Source organism: Acanthaster planci, linkage group LG21 (assembly GCF_054643075.1).
Source record: "Acanthaster planci isolate LZ-2023a linkage group LG21, COTS_SCS, whole genome shotgun sequence".
NCBI classification, from domain to species: Eukaryota; Metazoa; Echinodermata; class Asteroidea; order Valvatida; family Acanthasteridae; genus Acanthaster; species Acanthaster planci.
The window spans coordinates 7,199,327-7,223,428 of record NC_141797.1 but is presented as its reverse complement, the minus strand read 5'-3'; the positions used below and the strand labels follow the sequence as shown (position 1 = coordinate 7,223,428).

The 24,102-nt window shown below is 42.3% G+C and overlaps 1 protein-coding gene across 8 annotated transcripts in view; it reads left to right on the top strand.

The window, feature by feature from the left end:
* LOC110982353 (uncharacterized) overlaps positions 1–24,102 on the top strand; it is an 85,988-nt gene that overhangs the window by 14,095 nt on the left and 47,791 nt on the right. For 3 of the 8 annotated variants that reach the window (XM_022240696.2, XM_022240697.2, XM_087131333.1), the window contains 3 exons: positions 11,009–11,152; positions 12,754–12,901; positions 17,053–17,106. In XM_022240696.2, the coding sequence (XP_022096388.2) occupies positions 11,024–11,152; positions 12,754–12,901; positions 17,053–17,106 (331 nt within the window). In that variant the 5' untranslated portion in view covers positions 11,009–11,023. Of the gene's footprint in view, positions 1–2,572; positions 2,791–7,269; positions 7,689–11,008; positions 11,153–12,090; positions 12,224–12,753; positions 12,902–17,052; positions 17,107–24,102 lie in introns of those variants that run through there. The other 5 variants (XM_022240695.2, XM_022240693.2, XM_022240700.2 and 2 more) reach the window with 5 other exon arrangements.

Sequence of the window (24,102 nt, the reverse complement as noted above, 5' to 3'; positions counted from 1 at the left end):
GAGGTTGATAAAACAGAAACCCCGGGCACCTGTGACTTGGTTGGAACGTTGTTGGATCATGTGGGTTGGATGTACTTTGTGGTAATTGGCAAAAGCTAAAAGCGGAAAATCGTGAAAATGTTACTGTTAGAAACTGGAAGTAAAAGACTTAGAGTTATATGTACAGTGCACATGTGCTCATGTGTGGGTACAATGTGCAGGCGTGGCCTACATAGTGTGGACCTCTGCACAAAAGAAGTCCACATAATGTAGGGTGGGATGGCGTAGTGTGGACGCCCCACGTCCACACAATGTTTCCCCCCCTCTGAAAAAACAGTTTCCGAGGCAATTTGGGGTCAAAGTTATCTGTGGCAAAATGAAGAGGAACAGTCCAGGAGATTATCATCAAAAATCCCGCTCAAAGGATCCTAGTTCGAGAAAACGGAGCATTTTCCTCAAGGTTCCTTAACCACAGGAGAGCAAAGGAATGTCCACACTTTGTATGTAAAACAGGTGTGGGTGTACATGTATGCCATGTACAGATCACAGTGTTTACATGTAAAAAAAAAGCCTTATTTATGCTGAATTTTATTCAGTTTGGACAAATCAAGCACACACACAAACTACATTTGGAAATTGTGATGCATTCACAAGGGTAGGATTTCAGCAAAAGGTTTCCGGTCCAAACAAAAACAAAGCTACTCTTGTTTCTCGACCTACCACTACACTTTTTGGACGGGGGAGTCTAATCTTTTTTCTGGGCAGGGGGAGAAGGAGACATTTTGTGGAAATGTGAATTTGGAATAAAGGAAAATGTGTCTTTTGTAGTTTGAATGCGGTGCAAAAAGCTTCAATGGACACAGTACCTGAAATTTATAAATGCATGCAACTGTACAGCCATTGGCATATCTAGCTTTGGTGTCATGGGGGCCTAATTCCAAAGTAAAGGAGGCTTCGGTCTTAGTCAACATTGTGTTAGGAGGTGAAAAAAGTCCAAAGCCTGACTCACGTCCCAACATGCTTACTTTTATTTGTTGGTGTTGTCTTCTTAGGGTTTTGGTGCTGATATTTAATTAAAAAATTACACAGATTGCTTTCTGGCCTACTCGCCTATGATATATGAAGTATCATTTGCAACAAAATGAAAACAAACCAAAATCCGTTGGGGGAGGGGGCAAGTTGCCATTTCCCCTTGGAAAGAAATTTTGTAACCTATCGATCCCTTCGTGTTTTTAACCAGTTAACAATTCACTGCACAAAATTTCAAACATGTCGTTACTTGACGCTGTTTTAGTGCCATGTATTCGGGACAGCAGAACTATTTTGACCTCGCTGAACCCCGGCCACCCATAACTAAACTCCCACTGACCCAAATATCACCACCGCATCTTAATTTTTTTGTTTTCATTTGGAATCTCTGGCCATGTCCGAAATGGGCTTCCTGAGCTGTGGCTAGGCCTATTGTGAAGTAAAGACCTAGACCTAGCTCTGGACAACAGATTCGGATGCAGCTTCTGTTGGCTTTTTAAGACTGTCTCCGGTCTGTCGCCCGACCAGAGATTGGGGGGAGGGGGGTTTTCAAACCCAAAAGTGGAACTTCTGGCGCTGTGAACATTGTTTTCATACAAAGGCCTTTCATAATGTGATGTTGAGCACAACTTCGAACAAGCTGCATGTTGGTCAAGTGAGGCTCACGTGATGGCCCAGGAGGTTCGGACATAAATATTCACGGCATGTCGTAAATTGGCCTGGTACCTGTATGAATCTGCTCGTCACCCAGCACCCTGAATCGGGCACTGGGTGATGAGCAAATGGTATCAACATTATCATATTAAAATATCTATCTACTTAAACCACACCGAGCGCAACTCAGAAGCAAGCGGAAAGGGGGGGGGGAGGAGTTTGTCCGGATCCCCCCCAGCCAACGGACATGTGTCTTGTGCTTTATATTGCTGACTTAATTGGCTTTTAAAACATATACATGTAAGCCTACCAGTACGCACACTCACATGTAGGAGGATGGGTTTTGCAGGTATACGTTCTTGTACACGTACTTCACAATGTGGGAAACTGTTATCCAGCTGAAATGCATACCTGTACATAAACCCTGTAAAAGCAAGCCATTGAAGAACAGAAGAGTGGAATACACCTGTACACTGTACAGGCATAAATGTCTGTCAACAAGCCTTCTGTTTAATTGGGTGGAAATTTATTTTGCAGATGTACATGTGTTTACAAACTATGGAAGATTCCAAGTTCGAACCTTGCAATTTTGAGACGTAACTCAGTCATGGTACAATTTTACAGTAGAGATACATGTACATACACGTGAGGCACCAGTAAAAGTGGGGGGGTGCCTTCTTGAAGTAAACTTCAGAGGACTGCTGCTACCAACATTTGTGCACTTCTTGGCACGATTGACAGATTCATATCATATGGTAATGACTTGTCCACACTGGCAGTCCAACTTTGGTTACATTAGCTACCAAACTATGCCAGGGTTGGTTGTCGTTTGCTTAATGCTCTTCACAGTAACAAAGGCGACTGAAACTTGATCTGTGCACAGATGTGCGCTCCGCCCGACCCACAATTGCTCTGTGCACTCACAAAGTCAGACAGCAAAGTGGCTGTCTGATATTTGCCAACCTGCTGTCGTTGGTATTGCTGGTCTTCTGAGATACACATACATGCAGGCGCGGTGCAGACACGATCGCCATAAAACTTCTACATGTACTTGTTGCTGGTTGCACAGCACTACTTCACACACACATCTGCCTAGTGATAGCAGTCACCATGGATTTCCTTCAAGGCGTAAGTACCGTAGATGGTGCCTTTTTTTCTGTAATTCTAAACAAAATACTGATCACGGACATGTAATAATGTAAGCATATTACAATTGTGTAGATGCACTTAGGCGTATGTACATTTTCTGCATTCAACTTGGCCGAAGTATGGCGGGTTCCTGTAGAGTGTCTTTTCACACTCTGGGAATAGCTAGAGAATGACGGCACACGTAGAAGTCGTCGTTGAAATGTAAAAAAGGTTAGATTCTGTGTAATTATTTTACACTTCCTGAGTGCTGTGATTGGCACTGGTATCACTCAAAGTCCAGGTGTCAAACATTTCCAATTGGACGTGTTTACACAAACAGGTTATTGTGTTGTACAGTGTAAAGTGGATGTGCATCCACCTCCGTGCGGCACCAGTGATCAGGCGGTGCGGCTTCAACACATCCGCGCCACCCTTGCAATACCGTTGGACTTTCTTAAATTCTTCAACCTCATTACCAGTAGCTAAAAACAAGATTCTGCTTAAAACAAGGAAATTTGGGGCTCCCAATCCTTTGCTTTTCGTTTTTTTTTTCAATTCTGACAATACAAGGCTCCTGTTATAATCACGTAATTTGCCAAATCCCAAAGAAGGTTTGACTGTATATGTAGGCCCATGTTGCAATACACGTGTGCTGGTTTGTTTCCCGCCGCACTGGTAGCCGGTTTTGACCACTGCCGTGTGCCACACCCATACATGTAGTAGTGCATGTTTGCCGGAAACAACCGTCGTTATTGCGGGTGTAATCACATTCAATCAAATTACTTGTTCTGCACCAGAAAAAAAAGTTGCAGGAGAGGAAAATGATTTCATTGCCTAGTAAGGACAGGACAGGAGAAGCATTTTTAGTTTTTAGCCTGTATAGTGGTGGCTATGGCAATCTTCCAATTCATGCCAAATAACTTTTACTCTGACAAATGGTTTGAAATGCCATGGAAATAGTTCTGGAAAGTCCTTGAAAAGACATGAAATTCGGTTTTTGGATCTTCGTAGGGAACCCTGGCCCTCTTCTCATTGAAGTATGGAGAGTCTGACAGACGCACACGAATACTCGGACCACAGTTTTCATTTCTCCATGCTCGTGTTCATACATATTCCAGAGGGGAGGGGATAAAATCAGAAATTCAAACCCTCCCTCCTGGGCCAGTGTGGTGGGGAAAATTAAAGAGAATAGCAATAACGTGTCCCCTGCCCATTGAACTCCCAACGAGAGCCTTACCAGGACCTAGCTAGCCCCTGACGTGTGCACATGTACTTCACGGCCGTTTCTCAGCAAACAGAACAGTTGTCACCAACAGTCCTTCACTAAACAATTTCAGGCTGAATATGTTTGTATTTCAGGTCGTGCCATTTGATAAGGCCCCAAAAAAATTACTACAGTAGTTTCCATTTATACACGGCATCTGAAAACAGGGTCGACCTGTACAGGTACATGTAGGAATGAATTTTTTTTCAGTCAGCTGACTGGTTTAATGAGGGGTTGGGTGGCATTTGTGTCAGATGACACCAAGGGCATTAGTTACGTTCTTGCATATTTATAAGTCAATTTAACCCTTTTGGCACCACTTTCAAATTGCAATAGGCAATTGTTTGCTTATCTGTTTCTAATTGCACATTTTCTCAAACTCCTCCCCCCCTCAAAAAAAACTTGAGAGTCACGCCATCAAAATAAGGTATGTAGGGAAACAGGAGGTGTAACTTTTGGTTCTTTTTTTGTTTGTTTTTGTTTGTTTTTTGCCTAAGCAGTTTAACAGATCAGTCAACTTTTTTTCCTATAAAATGTTTTTCTTGACAATAATACCTTGCATGCAGCAACCCGCGCCATATGGTCCTGTGACTCCTGTTTCAGTGCACCTGTGTACGTGAATGTATAACACATGCTGTTTAAAGTACAATTTCCAATGTACTGGAATACATGTTCCACTGTTGAAATGTTCCAGTGCTGTACCAAACACCTGCTTTTGCATGTGACTCAATCAAAACCCTTGGGGTGGGAGTGGTCTCTCTGTTAAGCCCCTGGAGATTGATTTCCTTGTATTTGCCATTGTGTGACCGGCTCTAGAAAAATGGGTAATAAGTCGCCAGATTCAGGTTATGAGGTTGTTGATATGGCAGGATTCTGCACATCAAAAGCTACAATCTGAGATATGAATGACTCCGTTGTGCGCTGCTTTCCCAGAGATATATAGACATTTGTATATCCACATTTTTGGATTCAATAAAAGCACTTTTCAAGAAAAGGCTCATACGATATAGTGCTTGGAAACATAATGCTATATAGGATTACTGACTGATCAATTTTTCATCTTTAATCATCAGTATTCATGTTTGTAGTCACAAATTCTGAAAATATGAATATTAGAGAAGCCGTTCAAGGAAAAATCACATTTTTGAAGAAATGGTGCCCTCTCCCAATAGAACAGGCCATTACATGTTTAGGCATTACACGACTTAATACCCTCTTTTGCAGAGCGGGTCACAGATTAGACATGATTTGATTGGGCAGCATCAAACCAGTGTTTCTCAACCCCAAACCAGTGTTTCTCAACCCCAAACCAGTGTTTCTCAACCCATGTGAATAGCCCAGCAGACCACTATAAGTTCTGCTTGTCTCGTTCAAGGACTAGCCACCAAGTTTTAAAATCTGGCTGCCAAGTGAAAAAAAAAAATCTGGGTGCTACATTTCACATCCTGGAATATTTTACCTCAGATCAAAAAAAACTTCTTCATGGAAAAGTTTCCAAAAAGTGCTTGCAGTTACAGTGGAATATCGCTATACTGAACACCGCTATACCGAACATTCGGCTGTACCGAACATTGTCCTTGGCTCCCAATACATGTATTTTGTGCACAAAACCTACCGAACATCATGCAGTTGCAAATCAACCGAGATTTGCCATAGCATGCATCAGAGATTGATCCTGAGTGGTAGCTTCATGACTTTTAGGATAAACTAAATATCAAGTTTGTAATTCAAGATTTAATAAAAAATAAAAAATAATTAACAGATACATTTCTAGAAACCTCAAACGTAAATGCATCGGCAAAACATCACGAAAATAGCGAATCATAGTATCACAAGAGGGTGCCCTTCAGTTAGACACGAGAGGGCACTATTCACCATGGCAACGAAACATTCGGCAGTTAATTTCGCTATACTGAAAGACCCCTGTACCGAACATTTAGCATGGACCCTGTTGTATTCGTTATAGCGGCGTTCCACTGTACTATGGAAAAGGAACCTTCCACATTGTACTTTGTGCAATGTAGATTTACATGTATGCGCAGAATTGCACTAGACCTGAACTCTGCAAAATTGGAGTCCCCTAGGTGGGCTCTGAGACCCAGGGGAAGGCTTTCTCTCCCCTCCCCTCCCACATGTCAGTATTTGTATCTGTCCCGCTGTGTTTAAACTGTAGAACTTACACGTGAAGAACACCGATCATACCATGATCAATTATTGTCAAAATTTGGGTCTTCAGAACTCTGTCACCTGCCGACGAGTGTTTGCTTGGAGTGTAATCCAGTGTCAGTGCCTTTTTGGGCTCTTGTTCCGGAGTCCTTCTCAGTCCTAGCTGTGATTAATGAGCTTTGAACGGATAAGTGATTTTCGCTTACCCAGTAATAATTCTTTCAGAAGTTGCAGTACTAGTCAGGTCACTTGGGCGCTATAGATTGTTTTGTAACTATTATGCTCACTCTCAACCGCTGTTGGAGAAAACGTTCTTGTCCCTCCACGGTGGTTGAGTAAATAAAATAGGAAGGTCCTTGTTTTTTCATTTTGTTTTCTTTGGCATTTGCGCACAATACATGCAGATTCATCTCGTACAGTAGTTTGTCACGATTGCCACGATTGGACCTTATTGAGAAAGCTCAGTATTATTAGGGTATGAACCTGTTTGCTTTAGCACCTCAATAGCCTAGTGATCTGAGTTTTGTCAACATAGACTTGGTTCTGACAAACCTCTTGCACAATAACAAGAAAAGCAGCATTATGACTGTAATCAATGGCTGTAGCGTCCCTCAGCAAATTTGAAAGATTGCTATACATGTATATTGGTAAAGACATGTACAACAGCCCAGTGTGCATCGATAAACAAACTCTTTCATTCTAAAGGGGCATAAATGTCCTTGTCTGTCCCCAGATTTTATTGAAAAGGGGGATTGTTGATAAGACTCCACACAGTGAGCAAAGAGCCAAGCAAATTCAGGATTTAACACTGAAGGCTGTCTTTTATTGTCCCGGAGCTCAGAGACTGAGAAGCTCTCCGCTTAGAACCCCCATTGTGTGCCAGGCAGAGGTTCATGTAGCCTTTGGTGGTTGCACTTTCCAGGAGCTCTGCTGTGGCATTGGGAGGGCCCAGGCTAACACCCCCCCAGATCTGTTATTGTCTGAGGACAATAGCTCTGCTCAGGTGGAACATGGTTGCTGAAAGCTATTTGGCTGACACACATTGAGGCAGTCAGGGCTAAGCCCAATTCAGAGTGGGTGTGTGACTTTGTCTGCACAGGTTTCAGTTTGGGGAACCGGTTTGATCCAGGCCTACCTCTGCCATATTGTTCGGACGGCGACTTTCTCTAATACCTCTGCCAGCAAGGTTTGTTGCACATTAACTTTGAATTTGGGAGTTGCGAGGATAGATCTTCCCGGATTGAAGCCTGGACTCTGAGTAGGAGTTCCTGACCAAGTTTTACTCATCAGCAGACCGAGAAGTTCGGGAGTTTGGATTTTTTTTTTCATGAAGACATCCAACAGCAGAAAAGTAGAAATTGAATACTTTGATATGGTGAAGCATGATGCAGGATCAAGATCTGATAAAACTAGGAGCGTCAGCCATGATGGCTCCGATGACGAAGGAGTATTGGCAGGTTTAAAACAGGTAAACACCGTGGAAAACTTTGAAGGAACTACCAGCAGTTAGTAGCATTTAGTGGACAAAATGAGCTGCAGCCTTGGTTGTGTGTATATGAACACATCAGATGCAATAAACTGACTATTGCGCACGGTTAGTAGAATAGATGTGCTGGTCATTGAGATGTGATCAAGTACCATGCCCTGTAAATTGAATAGTAAGATGCTGGCTCCTTGTAAATTAGAAACATATGGTATACATGTGGAACATATCGTGTGTTGTCACACAGTTTGTAAATATTAGACTGGGCTTTGTATCAATATTTTTGTCTGCATTTTATGCAGATGATGCCTGGCCTTGGAAAACAAAGGAAATTGAATTGGAAATCATGATAGCCCCTGTTCAGTGGACAGTAGCCTAATGTGTGGTGAATCATGGCTGAATGGTCTTGGCCCATTTCGCACCGAGATTAAAAGAATTGAAACGCCCAAAAAGGGAACAGTTGCACTAGTGTAAGCACCCACCTTTGCACATGCTGGTGGACATACATGTTCATGTGCATGTATAGGTACTGGTACGTGTAGTTCTAACAAAAGTCCAGGTGCAGACAGTATACTGGTACTACATTTTTCTCTCCCCGTTACATCTGACCTTTGTTATTTGACATGGAAATTTTGCCGGAATTGGTTTCAAACTATGACTATTTGTTTGGCAGGTCATTTGCTTTAATTCATCACTCTTGAAAGTTAGAAAATATGTGTTGTGAAGTTACAAAATCATGTGTCAGATGTGACAAGGGAAACGAAAAAAAAAATCGACCCCTAATTTCTGCAGTTACCCATGTCGCGGTTTGAGGTTGGACAGTCAAATGTTAGTTCCCCGAGCAAAAATAGCGACTGACGCGTGACCGTGAATGTGCCAATGAGAGTTTGGCGATCCCTCATGAATATGTATTGAGGAATTGTAATAGTTGTAAGGGTTATAGCAGATGGACAAGTTGTCAAAGAGGCAGTGCACAGTGAATGAGTTATTGGACTAAGATACACACACACCAACTCTGAGCAGGTGTAAATGTGTACCGATATGCATGTCATGTTTATGTACAAGCAATGCGTACATGACATACATACTTTCTGTCCATGCAGCTCTATATACTAAGATTGAAAAGAATTTGTCTAATCTCTACGTACCACTTTTTCATTTTGACCCTTACAGTCTTAAATCCTTCAATGGGGAAGGTTTCTGGAGTGTCTGTGTAATTATTACATTTTTAGGAAGAAGCCATCTTGTGTGTTTTAACCCTAACACTCCTCAGTCCTTCGACAGGTGAAGGATTGAGGAGTGTTAGGGTTAATGAAGCAGTCCATGGTTTATCGCTTCTTGTCCATGCAGGTATTATAAACAAACCACAGACGCTACCGTTTGTGCTTCACACATTTAAGCAGATTTGCACTCAGTTTGTCAAGCTAACCAACATGATTTCAGCGACTTTCTGTGAGAAATAACTTGGCCCAGAGACGTCCACAGGACGTAAGAAAGACCCGGCCCTGGCACACATCCCTCTACTGCAGGATGTCCCTACACCTTGTATCCTGTTTCTCAGATAAATCTCAGATAAATACATGTACCTTGGAGGTTGTTTCCCTTCGTTGTTTCAAGTCCCCTTGATTTATCAATTGCGCCTTGTTTTGATAAATGCACGCACGTGTCGGATACAAATCCTGCGTGCAGGATTGCCCTATTGTTGTGAATCAGTGCGCTGGAAAAACCAGAAACGAGCTGCAGGTAGGAAATTTTCTCTGTGTAGGCAGGCTGTCACAGTGGCCATTTTGTCTCATTCTCAAAGTATAGTTATGCTGTGTTAGCATAAAGACTTTTCTGCATATCCCTGGCATCAGACTGCTGTCATGTCACTTGCCATTAATGCACTGCAGCAGTATTTGATAGACACCTGCAGTTACTTAATATCACTCTGGACTTGGTTGCCATGGACACTGGTTGCCTAGCTACTGACTCGGAATTCCTTCACAGCTGTGCACCCTGGGACTCTAATCTGTAAATGAGTGAAGACGTGACAGCATCAGAAACAGACCCGACATTTTAAATTAAAAAAAAAAAGAAAGATGTGAGTTGCTATAACCCATGGAGCAGCAGGAGGTGCTTCTCCCCGCAGTGCATGTGAATTACACAGGTGATGGAGATCGAGAGTGAGAATTCCAGGGAGATGTACATGTAACAGTTTGCCCATTAGTGAATTGGGCAGCTTGAGAAGTGGATTCTTGTAAAATGATCCTCTTGAGAGAAATTTGACAGATCTGAAAATGCTCATTGTGGCCTGTGGAAGCAGTATTCAGCATTTTCTAGAGTGGCCTATTGGACATCCCTGCACTAAACAATCATCTTAATGCTTCCCCGGACTGCTTGTGTGATAGGTTCCTTCAAAGTGGCCCCTATCTCAAGACAAGTGCATGAAGGACTCGTTGATGAACTTTGGACCTCAGTGCATCATTCTCAAAGGAGCCCTCAGGCAGTGGTTTCTTCTGGCATTCTTACTTGTTCTGTGCGTGGGAAAAATGTTCAGCTTGAATTGATTTTATTTCAAGGTTACATCTACAGCTGAACAGATGGTGTTAGATGGAATTGTTGCCAGTGATTGGTTTTCAACATGTAAACTGACTTGTCAGAGTCTAATTTACATGTGGAATGTGAAGATCTTGTGCAACTCTTGTGGATACCAGACTAAGAGATGAATTTGTTATTTGGTTATATGAGCACAAGTTTAATAGGATTTTCATACTTCTGCCATCTTGGTCTGGTACTTCGATCCAGACTGTGCAAGGGTCCAATGAAGGCTATCACTTCAATGGCAGCACCTGGCTTATTTGACTGTAGACATTACGTTTGTTCCTAAAAGAACCTACAACTGAAAATAATGGTTCATTTTTAAAACCTCCAACATACAGTGAACTTCGTGAGTTGACTTTCGTACAGGTGAATATGTACTGTATCTTTACCCATTGTACAAAGTCCACAGATGTGCACTGTGGTCTTTCTTGCAAGTAACTTGAAGCACGAGTCAACAGTACACTTTAAACCAAAGCTGTACCTAAACATATGGATTGGAGCACTCAGTTCATGCAAATCTCTGTGAAGATCTCCATTGTTGTCGCGCTTACCAAATAAGTGAATTACAACAAAACCCCAGCATTGGGCTGGGACTTTGGGATCGTCCATATCTAGAACGCCAACATGATTGCTTCCTATGAGAGCTAATGAGCTGACACGTGACATCGACAGGGGACCTCATGGCCGGCATTCTTATCCTTGCTTCTTTCCTCCTGTCGCAGTTGATCAAGGAGTACATGATGAGCGAACCCGACGTGGCCAGAGTGTCCAATGAGAGCGAAGCTTACGTCCTGATCGAGGAGGGGACAGAGGAGGATATGCAGACAGAGGAGCCAGTGTTGGAAGAAGAAATCGCAGCATCAAAGGTAAGAGCCCACTGGCCGTGCGCCTGAATGCAAGAGGGCGCTGTTATAACCCCTAATTCTTTAATTAAACTGCAAGAAAATGCAAAGTTCAGAGCATCAGGGTTATATATGACACGGTGTTTATCTAGTTTATATATTTTTATTTTGTATTTTTTACGCTTGACCCATGTGGTTTGGAAGACCTGTAAAATGTACCGGTACACTTCCAATGAATTAGCACTCTAACAGTTTGACTAGAAATAGTAACTGGAACTCATGGTTTTCTCCCATAAACTTCATTTTTATTATTGTTTATTTTTACACGTAATATTTTACACACTCAATTGAAATTTAAAAAAAGTTGAAGTCATCCTGATGGTCAAAATTTGTTTCACAGAAAGCAATCATGCTGCGCACTGTTGTGGAGGCAGCGATGTTGGAAAACTACCAAGATTAACAGATACTAGGGTAGCAAGATCCTTCTTCACAACATACATGTACATGTACCAGTGTTTCATCTATGATTACTTTTGATTGTGAACTAAATGGAGTTTTTATTTCACATTACTCCATGAAAAGGCAAGTTGTAGAGTTGTCAGTCTATTACCATGGCAACACATGGCTTTACCTGATCCTGGCAACGCCCAAATTTCAAAAGAAATCTCTTTGATAGAGGGGCATTTCCAAGGAACAAAAAGCATTAAGAGTTTAAGGCCCTAACTTACTGCCACCGCAATTTGATAGAACAGGATTAATTGTGAAAATCCTTCCAGTATATCAGTCTGTTACCAACGAAATTATCCAGGGGCATTATTTCCATACATTTATTTGTCATATCCCAACCTGTCCTTCATGTTTCCCTCAGCGGACCAATCCCTGACCGGGCAGGTCGCACTGAGTCACATTTTAGCTTGCATGCCTTGTTAAACAAGCGAGCGGCATAATTCACTCGTGTGCATGATGACTATTCAGAAGGAGGTATATGCACTGTACATGTACGTGCACTCGTAGCAATCCAGCACCTGCCTTCATTGTCCATGGGTCACCCTACATGGAAGGAGTGCTTAATTGGGAAAAAATACCGACTTGGGGGTCAGTGGACTTTTAAATTTTACGCTAGCCTCTAGCCATCTTTGACTAATTCCCGGAAGGCAACAGCAATGATAACAGATCAGAGTGAATGAAAGGTGCCGGAATATAAGTTTCTTCAAAAATGGGCAAAGTGTACCGTACGTGTGAAGCAACACAGCAATGTGACAATACGGCAAAACGAGCATATGTGCTCGAACATCCGTCTCATTGAATGGAGTTGCAAATTTAACAGAGCCTTTGTGCTCTGTCACTCCATATTACGGATGGAGTGAAGAACTGATGCGCGACATTGCACTAATGTGTGATTTTTCTGTCTGGATTTCCAGCATGACCATGCCTGTGGTCGCCCAAGTGTCTTACATCTCATACTGCAATGCACCTTGAACACAGTTGGGGAATCAGTGTTTAGAGCATGCCTACATGTACATTAGCTCTCTATCATAGCCATGGCTTCGTTAAAGTGCAAATGCCGGCATATTTCAGAGGAGCGTTATTTATGAGTAAACTCTTGCTCCTCTCCGTTTCCTCAGGTGACGACAGAGGAATTGGCAGTCGGCTTGCCCCAGGAGGAGGCGGAGCCGGAGGTGAACGGAGAGGCGGCGGCAGAGGAGAAGCACGAACGTAAGCGAATCAGCAGGAACATCAGCCTGACCCAAGACGACATGGAGAGCAACAAAGGTAAGATAGAAAGAAGCTCATTGTCCATCTGCTTTCATGATATTGAACTTGTAGTGTATAGAAACTAACATCAAAAGCTGATTGCAAAGTTGAAATTGTAATTATGAATCCAGTTTTATTTTACTGAGAAGTCAATACCCTGCAGATACAATTTTTGTTCTTAAAGACTCAAGTCCAGACAGCACCCAATAATATTGAGCGCGTTCTGAAGAGGTTTTTAAACACAGTACCATCTGGTGTGTGACAGAGTAAGGGCATGTCTTTCTTCTTGCATTTTGACAGGTGTATTCCATTGTTTAAGAGAGATTGCATACACAGAATCCAACTGTAGCTTTGTTTTTTTCCATTATGAAAGGGAACTATGGAGTCAATTCCAAATGGAATTGGGATTCCAGACTAGGAATCGGGATCAATTGCAAAGAAATCGGAAACACCGTAAACATTTCTCCGTGCTTGATAGTGTCTTCCAAAGCATAAGATTTGTACTGTTACATGTTCGTTACACACGTAAAGTGTAGACGAAAATGGGGTACAAGGCTGTGTTTGAGCAATGTGCGTACGTGTAGTTCATGTAGATTTGAAATGTTTGTGTATTGTCTCTGTGGTTTTGTGATGCGTGTACATGTATGTTGGTTTACTTGTATTGTTTAAGACTGGAATAATCCACATTCCATCACATGTTTTAACGTGTCTAACATAGGCCTTATTTCTCTGGCTGTGGCCTATTACTGAATACACAACAGGACAGTAAGCCTTAGCCCTAGCCACAATCAGAAACTCCCGGTTCATCATTCAGCCCCTAACCGGCCTTGTATTTTGTTGTACATTCCTTGCATCACATTTCCGTAATAGTGGTGACAAGGGTTCAACAGTTCAACCCCGGAGCACAGCAACACTCTGGAATCTTTATGCCACAAAGCACGCATAATTGTAGTTGATGCATGTTGCTGTTTCGATGGGTGATTCAGTGTATCATACTTGATGTTCCAGCCTGGGGGAATAGACACATGTTCTGGCACTCATGAGACTATGTACAAGCGTGTATATGAACATGCGGTGACCTGTCACTTCCGAAGAGTCAATTCCCAGTCAAGGAGAAAAGTCTTACCACGTTATTGACATGGTTCCCAGATAAAAACATGAAATAAACACGATATGATCGATTTGTCTGGCTGCTGGTTAATCTTGGATTTGTCATTAAATTGATTGATCGGGTCTAGGGTGGTTGCTATCAATCACCTGATTAAGGTGTTGTTAATCACTTATCACCGGGTAAAAAACTCTTTTGAATTACAGGCTGCCGGGCGGTGCATTTTGATTTTGACATTCGTATTCACCATAATTTTATTTAAAAAACGCCACTGTTATGTTTATTATGGTGTTACATAACGGCTTCTTTGTTCGCCCTCAGCCCTGCCAGGAACGACAAACAATGGGCAGGCTGAGCGATAAGTTCGTCGGCCAGGCTGGCCGAGAGCGCTGCGGTCCTTCATGCCATTGTACTTCACAATAGGCAGATTACAGCCTATGGTGACTCATAGCAGTCATTCCTGTCCCCAAATAAGGCCGCCCGGCTGTGTGGATCAGAAGAATGTGCCCCATATGGGGTCACCCGGCGCTAAGTGGTTTGGCTGGCGCTTGGTTTGGCTGGACTTACAAAATACTGTCTGTCAATCTATTACAGCTGACTAGCTAATTAACACCTGTCCCTGATGTATGGAACAGCATGAATGTTTCTACCTTTTTCCAATGTCTTATGTAACACATGCATACCCCCCTTAGTTTTTAACTACCGGTACATGTAACTCCGTTGTTGGATTTTTGAAACAAAAAAACAAAATGAGAAGTTTTTCAGAAGAGCGCTCGGAGAGTGCAAAATGTGTACATTACCCCAGGCAGAAAGACAAGAAACCTGTTGCAGCTAACATATTGCTTCAAGTAATAGCTTCACTGATCCATGGCGTTCTTCCCAGGCATGCAGATTTGACAGTTGATTCATTTTATAAGATACAGACACCTCACTGTCGCTTCGTTGGGAGTTCAGACAGTCTAATAGCCTGTCTCGTTTCCTCACGATCCACAGCAGTTTGACAGCTGGGCTGGTTCTATCACCTTGACTTCATCATCTCAATTCTCACCGGTATCATCAGTCACTTCCTCCCTCCCTGACCCCCCTTGTCCCCTGATATCCCACAACTCCTGTTGCCATGGTTACAGGATAATGAAAACCGTACACAGCATTATCAGGGGGGTCCCCAAACTGAGGACAGTTTGGGAAGGAGTGCAGAGCCTGCAGTGTGACTGTTTGTGTATGTGTGTGAAAAGAAACAGGTACCGACAGCAGCAGAATGATTTTCAGAGTGGGAGGAAGTCAGTCGTGAGACCATCAGACATCCATTATTAAGGTCCGGCCCGTTATAGGGCATGCCCCCAGCTGAAAAAGTGGGAGGCCACTGACCCTCCCCCCTTCTACCGCCAATGACAATCACATGCATGCATGCAGTACGTTTTACCGTGGGATGTGAAACCCATGAAAAAGCTGCACGACATGCACTGTACATGCATACGTGTACATGTACATTCTTGAAAACCCGCTAATGGCACATAGCCTGTATATTACATGGTTTACACCCCCCACACTCACTGATCTCTATACACTGGATAGGCAACTCTGCTCTGCGAATTGAAGCGACTGCTCGGCCATCTTAGGCTGTTCAATACAATGACATTTTCCAAGTCACGGGCTTTAGCGCCGTGCATAAATGCACTTTAGTGAATGGACTGAAGTTGGAGGCCATTGTATTGAATATCCTAAGATGGCTGCGCAGTCACGTCAATTCACGCTGGCAGTTACTGCCGTGCTGCCTATCCAGTGTATAGAGACGAGTGCTCACGTTACACTGAAAGCATGGAGGCCTTGTTTGCTGCCATCTGTTGGGCATGTGGGGCCAGTGCAAGAACAGTGCATGTACACCGTAGAAGTGCTATGTATATTGAAATTACACGTACATACAAGTACACTGTAGATCACATTTTTACTAAAGTAAGATTACCTACATATGAACAGGTTACACTTGTGCTTGGGTTGCAGTTTTATGATTTCTGATATCATTGAAAAATCAACAAGTATGACTCAATTTTTGGTGATTCAATTCGCACACTCTGTGAAGAGTTGACTGAATTTGAACCTGTAAATTATACAAAAAAACCACCCACTATCCTCAGTTTTCATTCACTGTGACCACATGTCCGGCAGCTTCTGACCTGGATTGGTCATTACTCAGGTATGCAACTTCTCCTTGGATCAGCTGATTTCCTCATGTTTCACTTCACACTCTTGCCAGTGAAAATTGAAAAAACACTGTACAAAGTCTTATAAAGATTGGAATTTCCTCGTTTTTGGCCAAAGTCCAAGTTGCATGCCTGATTTCTCTGCTTTTTCAGGATAATGTGTCATTCTTTGTTCGCTACAGCACGCACCGTATTCATGTATTTACCCCAGGTGCAAGTAGTATGAGACAAGCTCCGTGTATAGGGAAGTTATACCCAAACTGTGTAGCGTACATGTACACGCAACCCAGTATTTGAGCTGTCTCTAGCACTATTCGGAAGATGTTGAAACTTTTTTTACCCAATGGGAGTCTTTTAAGACACTTGATGGCGGCAGACATTCATGCTTTCCCCACCTGGCCCATCCACTATTGTTTGCATCATTTTTGATACCGGTATATGGTGCAGAAGAACCAGTAACAGATGTTTGCCACCACCAAACATCTCAAAAGTCTCCCATTACTGTACAGGGTATGCTAGGATTTTACTAGTACCAACAGTCTCTAGGTACTCAAGTGTATACACAATGTATGTATGAAAGTACATGTACGTTAACAAATCCCTATTTGATATTGTAACCATGGCACTGTAACCCCCCTCCCCACCATACCCAATCCCACCCCAAGCCCGGCCCAGTAGACACTGACCACCAGTGGGGGTGATACAGGGGAAGGGTGCGTGAAGGCAAAAGGGGGCAATCGCCCTCAACGCCCACCAACCCTCCTGTTTTTTCAGTCTGTTAATTGCCACCACTGACAATCTCCCTCACCTGTGCCCATACCACTTCTAACCCCGTCTTGTTTCCTGTCTTCTCGACCTAGCCAAAAAAGCAATCTCAGGGCGACTGACACAGTTTCAGAAAGCTTGTCAGAAAGGTAGAGTGTGAACTAATTGATCATTTAACCTCAAAACTCATCATTAACTGTGCACACGAGCTTGCCATGATTCTTGCGTTTTTTTTCCACCATACCTAACTGTTTGAAGGCAAGTCCGATTAAGAGCCATACATGACAAATTTTCATGAACGGTGGTCAAACTATAATAGGGTTTATACTGTGGTTGGCTGTGTGATTGTTGGTACATGTACATTTAGCTTTATGCACACTGAGCTACATGTAGTAACTGTTTATCAGGAGGGAACCAGGGAACCTAGTGTGGCTGTTTTGCAGTGAAGTTTTGCCATAGTTTGGCCAGATGCTATTTACATGTATATGTGTACTCTGAAGTCAGTTAACATTGTACTGTAAAACGGGATCTACATCAGAGTTGTTAGTGTGAAATCTCTGAATGACCTCAGAACATCGCAGTTGCTTCAGGATCTGTTCAGAAAGAATGCTGCATTAGCTTTAATACTCCACGTTGTTTGGGGGCATTTGAGGATGCTTCCTGACAAAATGCACTCAGAGGCATATATATATACATGTACTGGTATATCACATATTCAACATGTGGCAAACCACCATATGGCTCTTGGTCGGACGTGCTCATAGAATGTAGATTCACTAGTTATAGAGACCCACAGATTGCGATACTGTAGCACACGTTAAATCATTTGCTGTGAGCTAAAATTATACGTGTGCATTCAAGTGCACTTCATTGGCAAGAACTCAGCGAGGACGCTTGAAGGCACTTCAGCTTTGAGTTCAGGTGACGTGTTCTTGACGCGGGTTTCTTTGTTCACGCGCTCGAACGGCGGGAACTCGACCCAAGAACACTGTTCTCGGAACAGGATCACAGACCACTTCCTTGGTTGTACAGGAACGCACGGAAAAACTCGTGGTCCTTTTCAAATAAAAAAGAATTCAGCCCACTTATCCAAACATTAACCCTCGAAGAACGTACATGTACATGGATGCCGCCACTAACTACAAGGAGAGTCAGCGGTTGTACTCTCCCGGCATTCTAGCGGCCGACCAACGAACAACAAATAAAGCTGTGTGTGAGCATACGAGAACAAGCCACCCGAACTCTGCCATTATATGATACGGTTCTTCTGGCACATACGCAGACTGCACAGATCAACAGCAAGACCGAATTTGCCATGATTCTTAATTTGTTGCCTGCGGCACCGGTAGATGTGCAGAAGGGCCCGCGAACACGTACATGTACACGTATGATGGGGTGTTGGTTTTGGTATGCACACCCTCCATCAACAGCGCCCTCAATAGTGTATGCACAGTGCCCAGTGGAATCACACAATCGCCCAGTGATGTGTCACAGTGTTGACTGCAGTGCTTGGGATAGATTAGGGGTCGTCAGTGGATACGTGTATCTAATCGCCATACACTGCTTTCATAAGTATATGAGATTTCCTGAAGGCAATTATTCTGGTATATATCTTCCGCTGCTGGAAATGGTAAAATTGTGCCTTAAACTTTCTTGTGATTGAAATACATGTATAAATCATACATCCACAATTTTCAATGCTCAAAGCGCATGAAAGCCATGTAGACCACACGTGATGACCCCCCCCCCACTCTATCCCACCAAGGCGAGAGTTTTTTTAAGTTGATGCTTGGACCTGCCGACCTTCTGGATTCAAAACTGGAAAAGAAAAAAAAAATTTTTTTAGAACTCTTGGATCCACCAACTAATACATGTAGTTGACTCATATAAGCAAAAAAAAATATCTTTTTGCTCTGCTGTCCAACCGACAGCGGAGTCTCTGATTTCAATTCTGTGAGCTTAGATTTTCGGTTTTCTTCCCTCCCACTTGAAGACCATTAGTTGTTTTTCTTTTGGCCTCAAGAAATACTTTTCTTTACTTTTTTTTTCCATCCTCCTGTACAATTTGTCTTAAAAAAACATCCCAGCACCAACTTACAAAAAGATGCTCGCACAAGCACCGAGGCAAACACTGTGACACATCATCAGTTGTCACGCATCTCACGAGACTGTTCTAGAGTGGCATCAGTCACGGGTGCATATCTATGTGCACATTTGTCCGTCAGCATTTTAGAGTTAGAAATTTGCATAGTGCTGCATGTCAAAGGTCACAAAGCAGAACTCATGTCATTCTGTCCCAGAAACACTGTCACAGAGAATTCATTAATATTTGGTAGAAAAATAAATTTTGTTGTGTTTATAATCGGTACAGTGTATCAAATATTAAAACAGTTGCATGGGTACGTAGATGAGACAAAGAACTTACATGTTCATGTACAGTGGTCAATGAAAGGAGCAGATCTCCTCCAAGAATAAAAAGCAAAGCTCTTGACATTCTGCCGATTTTGCGTAGTGTGACCTGACACAAGTGAGAAATTTATACTCCTTCCCAAGAAGTGAGCGAGCTCCAGCCGGAGAATGGTGCCCTCTTGTGGTGCTGACTGGTACAGTCAGCTGTCTGGTGTTGCATACATTTGTATGAAATGACAATACTAACGTACAGGTCGATGGGCGAGATGCACATTGGGTGGAGTTTGTGCATGTTGGAGAAGCTTTCTAAGAAAATTATCTGCAAGTTGGACTGTAATTACATGTAGAAGAGGTTAACGGTTTTAAAAAAGTGTATTTCAGTTCAAACAAACATGCTCTTGGCACGCCAATACTGCAGAGTGCTTCAGTGAGGTTCATAGTTAAATTCATGCTCTGGAAACAGACTTGGCTAGAGTCCAAAATGGACGCTTGCACTTGCTAAGGGTGGGACACACATTTAAATGTTCAAACAAAAAAGTCCCAAATCCGTTTCCAGATTTTCCCAAACGTTTAAAGGGAACCGTCCCTTTTAGAGGTTTGACGTTTTGATTTACGCAGTCTGGCATTCATTTCTATTGTAAACGATGCCTGTTTCTTTCCCTTTTGGCGTCCATGTACTTTCTGAAAAAAAGAGGATTCTAAAACAACCATGGCTTGTTTTTAAATGCCCCAACATCAATGTACATTTTTACATTGGTTGGACCATGTGCATTGTTGAACTAAACGTTTAAACGATACAGGAGAGTTTTCTAAATGTTTTTCAAATTAAACGTACCGGTACATTCCCATCCCCAGTACTTACATATACAGTGTCACCCTTGTCTTGTGTTTGCCCAGCTCAGAAGGGCTGGTCATGGGTTTGCAGAAAAATGAGGACAGCTACACGTACACAGCTGCCTGTAATGGAATGGGGAGTTAAGATTGCTGCAGGAAAGAATATAAGCCTGCTGATCAGGGGTAGTAATGACATGCAGTACATGCATACACAAGTAAATGTACATGTGTCATGTGTGGTATGTCCTGGAAAGTGCTTTCTTTCCTCGTTGAAAAGCACTTACTACACGTTTAATTGTCATGGTCTTCATTACCACTATAATAACATTTTCCAAGGCTGCTCATATTTTTTCAAAGAGCCTTTTACAACAACAGAAGCACTTACGGTCTCAGGCCTTCAGGAGAGACAATCGCGTAGCATTGAGCGTGCGCACTGCATAGTTAAGCCGGGAAAAAAAATCTGTTACTGACAGTGTAAAGTCGCATGAACCTAGAATGCAAATCGACGGTGGCTGACGTGAAGTGATGGTGCGACGCAACAGCTCCCAAAACAATCCTCCCCCAAATCCAGGAAGGGGTAAGTTTCAGTGGATGGTCGTTTTTGTCTCCCTGGTACATTGTGATAAATGTTTAACCTCCCTGAATTGCTTGACAGTCCGTTTTGTGCCTTGAAATTTACCCACAATTCTTACCCTCCTTCCAGCACGAGCATAAACCCCTTCCACAGCTTTAGAGCAAAGCTTCATGTTTGTATATCTGGTTTTGGTTCATTTTAAAAAGAAATAACAGTTTCTTTTTTTTTAATTTCCCATTTTGGAATTCAGTTTGCTGTTCAGCTTTTGTACAAAGTCATCAAAAATTTAATTTGATTTCAAAGTGTGAGGATTTTGTGCTTGGCAAAAATGTGCACTATTGCTAATGGAGTTTCCCATACTGTATTTCAATCTGAAAAGGTAACTTATCTGAGTTCACCGCAGGAATGCAGGAAAAGCCACACCCCAAAACCACAAACTAAAATCTCGCCAGTCTCCGGAGGCTAAAGAATTCAATCACTGTTTGGACAAAACATCATGGCAGTTGACAAAGCTGGCAAAAATATTGAATCACGATTTCTGTCTGAAATGTCAACACATGTTTCGGGTGCTTCTGTGCATCCCATTCAATTCACAACATTCATGAACTTCCTGGTTTAAATGTTTAGATTTCCAACATAGTTTCATCTCGTAGACTTGACCAGGTCCTTAACTGACAGACACTCAAAACCTTTCCAAAACTATCAATGCAACTAAACGGTGCATCAGATCCTGGGAAAGATTTGTAATCAGGCATGCAAGTTTATCTCGGATCAGCTGAAGTTTTTTCTATCAAAAAGATTTTGATGTTCGGCATTAGAAGTTCAGAAACACGGCGCAAAGCCTTGTGCACAGCCTTTAAAGTTCCTCGTCTGTTTCTGACTTTCGCGGTTGCATGCTTCAGCAATTTTTGGGTCAATCTCATATTGCAGGTCATTTTCAGTTTAAAAAAGTCCCCTAACTTGACGTAAGATAGTTCACCCCTCACCAGAAAGGAAAGGGGCAGTGCACATGTGGCTGCATGGATAGGGAAATCCAGTGCATTGGCCTGCACTCAGTCCAATGGTAGCTTCTTTTGTTGTGAAGAACCAGAAATGCATGTGAGTATAGACCAGATGAGCAGGGTGAGGGCAGAAAAACGCAACCCCGGATTTTGGCAACTATAACTACCTGCTTTCATCACGTATCCCCACACTTACGTATCTGTAACAAACCTATCAGTACAAGCGAAGGACTAGGCCAAGTCTACGAGCCTATTCATAGATCCTAGCTTCCAGTATATAATGTTTCTCCAGAGATCTCTGGGCGGGATTCCAAACCAGTGACATTTTAGCCGAAATCCGAGAGCCCAAAGTAACAAAATAAGCTCGCGGGGAATGATCTTACCCACAGACCACATACCAAGAGGCTCATCACCAAAGTTCTCATAAGGTTTTCATGTTTGTAATGACACCACATCCCTAGTTATGCCATAAGAGGCTTCCTTGTTCTTTCTGTTGTGTGAAATGAAATTCTTCAGCCCTGATTCATAATTTAATTATTTTCTGTATGACAATTTCATACAGACTTTTTTGCAGACTACTTGGGAGGTCATATGTGCAGAGTACAGACAAGTCTTGCCTAGTAGAGCGTCATGTGATCCGTACCGCTTCTTACTGGCTTTCAACCATTAACATATTCATGAGCAGTATGCATATGCTACATGTCGCTGATATTTTCAGCTTGGCAAGAACGTGAAATAGGGCCATCTCTTACTTGACTGATGAAGAGTGGAGGAATCGCAGTTATTTGCAAAATAATCTTAAGAAGTTTGTAGAAAGCTCCATCCAGAACATCTCTCCATATCTGTTGGAAAGTAAGGCTTATTAGGCACACATACATGAACACATCGTGCTCATGATTCACTTTTTGGATTTTGAAAACTACATTATAGTGATGCGATTCTTGATAAGCTTTCTTTTTTCAAATATTGCATTTTATATGAAGAGACTTTTTGAAAAGGAAGAAAACCACTTTAGTTTGCATGGAGATTGTGATATTTACATATGCATGTATGTAAATTAGTCAAGGGTGAACAAACACAGCTGACAGCTTGACTTCTTTTGTTACATGCACAACTTTTAATTGATTTTTTTTGGTCAGGAATATTCCATTGGAAGCTTATTCAACTCTACAAAGAAATTCGTTCAATGTTTTACAATTCAGGTTCAACGTGGGAAGTGCAATGAGCCAGTAATTGTATTCCCGGCAGTGCATCCTGGTCCCATTTCCAGAAGAATGTCAATCACATACATGTATATCCAAGGAAACATGACTCCTTTCTGGTATATTAGGAATTCCCAGAGGTGAGGTCACTCGGCCTCCTAGGGTCAACTATGCAGACAGACACTCAACCAGATTCACCTGAGACAAAACACATTAAATATCAATCAAGGCTTCTATTTAAAGAATGGAAGAATCTGCCCTCTCCAAAGTTTTCACTGGAGCCGAAATATCTGTGGCATGATTCACGGTACTCCTCTTAGAATGTCATGCGTTGCGTTTGTCCAAAGGTCAGTTGGACAGTCACAGAGACGGGATATCAATGAAAGCCTCAAAAATCTCTTTTAAAAATGGTTACATGTCGAATACAGCATGCATGAAATTTGACATTCAGCACAGTGTAAAATTTCAAGCCAGTGAAGATTTTGTAATATTTCAGCCTGATTATTGCAGGAATTAAATTTCCCCATGTGTATTTTGCTTGATGTGAAGCCAGTTACGAACAGACGAAACCCAAGTCTGGGCTAGATTCCTTTCTCACAAGAGTTACGGCCTGAAAGGGGATAAAAACACTAAAAAGATTTGTCTCCGTGGTAACATTATCCTCATCCTGTAGAGCATTCAGCAGAATTCAGAGGTTGCCACTTGGGGTCACAGTAGAAGTCAGACTCAGGCAGACAGTGTGTAAACAGACCTGAATAGATGGAAGTCATTGAATAGCGAAGTGTTCAAGCAAAGGCACGTACATGAACTCTATGAGGAAAGGCTTGATGGTTCAGTTCACATGAGCACACAATCGCCAAGTGATTGCATACATCCACGTTACATGTTCCATACATGAAAATGTAACGGGTTGTAGCTTTTTATACAGACATCAGATGATTTCGGCTTCCTTAAAATGGAGATACAGTACCTTGAAAGTCTTGCTTTCCTTTCCCATTTTGGCTAATTTGTTCATTTCGTTGGACAGTAACCGTTGGTGAATGAATACAGTAGTTCTTTGATTACATCATTTGTTGGGGTTTATTTCAAGTCACTGGTAGTCAGAGGAAAAGTAGACAAAAAATA